At 45.3% G+C, this 3,433-nt stretch overlaps 1 protein-coding gene across 1 annotated transcript; it reads left to right on the top strand.

Annotated features, from left to right (window-relative positions):
* Nucleotides 1–252: 252 nt before the first annotated feature.
* Nucleotides 253–2,088, top strand: LOC308382641 (fibroblast growth factor 18-like; the record flags this gene model as incomplete). Its single annotated transcript, XM_080861032.1, has 2 exons — nt 253–359; nt 1,810–2,088. Coding segments are annotated over 2 exons (386 nt in total), but the record flags the coding sequence as incomplete, so codon positions are not given.
* Nucleotides 2,089–3,433: the final 1,345 nt, after the last annotated feature.

Raw genomic sequence — 3,433 nt, 5'->3', positions numbered from 1 at the left:
AGCTGTCCTTATCTTACCAGCCATGTTTTAACCCAGCTGTTTCTCCCTGCTTCATCTGTATAAATAATTACACAGAGTGCCACTCTAATGGTTTTTAAACACATTAACCGGGGCTCATTTTCTCTCTTGTACCACTGTGATGTTAGTCGGAGGAGGAGGTGAGGAGATCATTACCGTCCTCCGAGTCAGTGCATTACAGGAATGTCTCGCGAGCCATTTGTTAATGTGTTTTGGTCTCATCTCATCCCGCAGCCCTTCTCGTCGTTGAGACGGAGACCTTTGGGAGCCGGATTCGAATCCAGGGGAAGGAGAGTGGGTACTACATCTGCATGAACAAGAACGGCAAAATTATCGGAAAGGTACAAAGACCCTCCTTAATCTTGTGCGTGTGTATGTATGTGTGTGTGTGTGTGTGTTTGTGCGTGCGTGCATGTGTAGCCGTGCACAAAACGGAACAGCCTTTATAAGCTTGGCCAATGGCTGCAATACTTTCTCTCCATTTGAAAAGAGGAGGGGAAAAAATGCAGTTACGCAATCTTGTCTATTTGTTTGGCTTCCAATTCACCAATTAAAGACTTATGTTCACTGCGAGTATGAGGTCAATGCATAGAGGCCTCATTAGTACAGCCTAATGCTGCTCACAACTCTTTTACTGGGTTTTGTCCAGTCAAGTAGTCAGGTAGCAAATGGTAGCATCACTTTATCTGTAGCTAAGGTAACTTGAGTTATAGTGTCATAGACGAGACGCAGACCGATTTATTTATGCAAAACAAAGCAGACACTAATTGTAGGGTTGAGTACGTCACAGATGTCCAGACAACCACAAAAAAAAAACAAGGAAAAGATTGTTATGTTGATTTCTCATCGTCATGTACTTCGTCAGCATCAGTCACTCAAGTCAAAACAGTATTTCCTTTCATATGGACCAGCCTTCCATAATGTAATGTAAACAGCACTGTCCATACCGTGCAGTCTTCAGTAAGAGTGTGTGTGTGTGTGTGTGTGAGGGTACCCTCTTTAAATTTGGGGCTGTGTTTAGAAATAACACTGCGTAAGAAAATTGAACATTTCAGCTGGCTGGCCCTTGGTGAAAATAAATGTCTTGTTTTGTTTCCATACAGTCGTGTTCACCACACCGCAAACACACACTTTTTATTTCACCATTGGCAGTACATTCCATCTCTCACTGGCTTGGTTGATACAGACTAAAAATACTAGCAGGGTCACAATTTCAGGGCCCTTTTGGCACAAGGCAGTGTGTGCTGGGCCCTCTCTGATGCACAGTGTATACATAAGGCGGAATGAGGTCTCTAGCACTAAGGATTTGGGTTAACAGCACACACACAGGCTATTGCAAAAGTAATTGAAAGCCCCATGGTAACATTTCTAAGAATGCCAAAGCTCAGCTATCAAGTGCAAGATTCATCTCATCATTCCGATACACTTGCTTCAGTGGCCACATAGCTAGTAGATTCAAGGGGGATTCTAGAACAATTAGTCTTACTCTGTGGGCTTTATTCCGGCATTCTAGAACAATTAGTCTTATTCCGTGGGCTTTATTCAGGCATTCTAGAACAATTAGTCTTATTCTGTGGGCTTTATTCCAGCATTTCTTGTTTACTTTTCGACAAGTTTTAAATCAAAGGAAGTCATTGCCTCATCCCCCATTACTTATTTTAAATGAGATGGGAGAACTTGTGCGCTTGTGTTAATCAAGGTCTTGAAATGAGAGGTCAGGGGAGCAACAACAGGTGGTAACCGTCTAACGTGCTGTTCTGCCCCCCCCCCCCCCCCCCCCCCTCCTCACAGCTTAACGGGTTGAACCAGGAGTGTGTCTTCGTGGAGGAGTTTCTGGAGAACAACTACACAGCTCTGGTCTCCGCCAAGTATAAAGGCTGGTACCTGGGCTTCAACAGGAAGGGTCGGCCCAAGAAGGGCTCGCGGACCACGCAGACGCAGCAGGAAGTACATTTCATGAAACGCCCCCGCCAGGGCAAAGTGGACCCTCTAGAAGAGTTCCGTTTCACCACGGTAACCAAACGGACGCGAAGGGCAAGGCGCTTAAAATTCAACCCCAAGACAAACTGACACCAGTGATAGTCACGCACGCACTGTTTCCAAGGAAATCTCTCTAGCCTTAAACAACTTAAAGACTATGGTTATAAAAAAAAAGATGGATATGGGAAAAATGATTTAAAAAAAATCAAAGATGTTTTATTTTTATATTTCAGGAGCATTGAATATCTCCCAACAGTTGAATGTTTCTGGGTTGTTGTAATTGTTATAATATGACTGCATTGTTATTTATACTGGGTAAACTAAGGAGGACAACAAAACTCACTATCCCGTGCTTCCACAAGTTTACAGCAGAAGGCATCTTTTGAAACTTTGGGACGGACAAGAGTGGCAAGCATGAATACATCGATGTGGTTCGGAAATCACACACACATACACAAAAAAAACAGTTTGTCTGATTTGTGTTGGGTCAACAAGGATCGAATTTTTTCCACTGGAAACTGGACACTACCGAGATGGAATTCAAGACCGATCACAGAAGCATGTGAGCCCCTCTCCTTAGGAAAAGGCATAGCTCTGAGTGCAATATTTTGAAGGCCCCCCCCATCCTTCCACATCTCCACCTTCGACTCCCCCCCCCCCCCCCCCTCACTTGGACGGCCTCCTGGTCTCTTCTCTCGCTCCCTCCCTTCCTCTCCGTGGGTATGTTCTACTGGGCAGGGCTGTTCTTCGTGCAGACCCACAGTACATTCGGGATGGAATGCGCTGAATGTTCTGGGGACACTTTGATTTATCTCTCTGTTTGGTACAACCTCTGATTCGTCTGAGCGCAACATGCATGTTGTCAGTGGAGACTTTCGACACACACAAATGGGATGGCTGGGGTTGAAATGACTGAAGAACTTAACGTGTAGATTTATCCTAACTTTGAACTGGCAGGTCTGGATGTGGTGGTCACACAAGGGAAGAGCTTAGTGTATCCCCCGTCGTAACATCACAAACGGATGTCAGTGCACTATGCAACCCAACAGTCGGCCCACTCGCGCCAAATTATCAACATTTTAACTTAATCACCTCCGATTGGAGAAACCCCTGACAACTACCCATTTTAAGCTGGCGGTCGACATCCTTCTAAATGTCTTTCCTAGTGTCTAAAGTAAGTGAGGCCTTTCAGGCTAGTCGGGTCATTTGTCTGGCCACCTATGCCCTTTAGATCAGTCTCTCTGAAAGATGCTTGAGACATTCCCTAAGGCCTCTAAGCCGGTAGGACTGACAACCTAATCTACTGAGTTCTCAATCAGTGGTTTAAAACGAACCAGAGCTGTGTGGGCTCGAGACTTCCATCACTTATAGTGAGGGTTCCCCCCCTCGGACAGGAAGAGCTGTAGTCTGTATATTCGTCAGCTGTCCCTTGGGC

Source organism: Sprattus sprattus (assembly GCF_963457725.1).
Source record: "Sprattus sprattus genome assembly, contig: scaffold_268, whole genome shotgun sequence".
In the NCBI taxonomy this organism is placed as follows: Eukaryota; Metazoa; Chordata; class Actinopteri; order Clupeiformes; family Clupeidae; genus Sprattus; species Sprattus sprattus.
The sequence above is the reverse complement of the archived record's forward strand: the minus strand, read 5'-3'. Positions and strand labels throughout refer to the sequence as shown.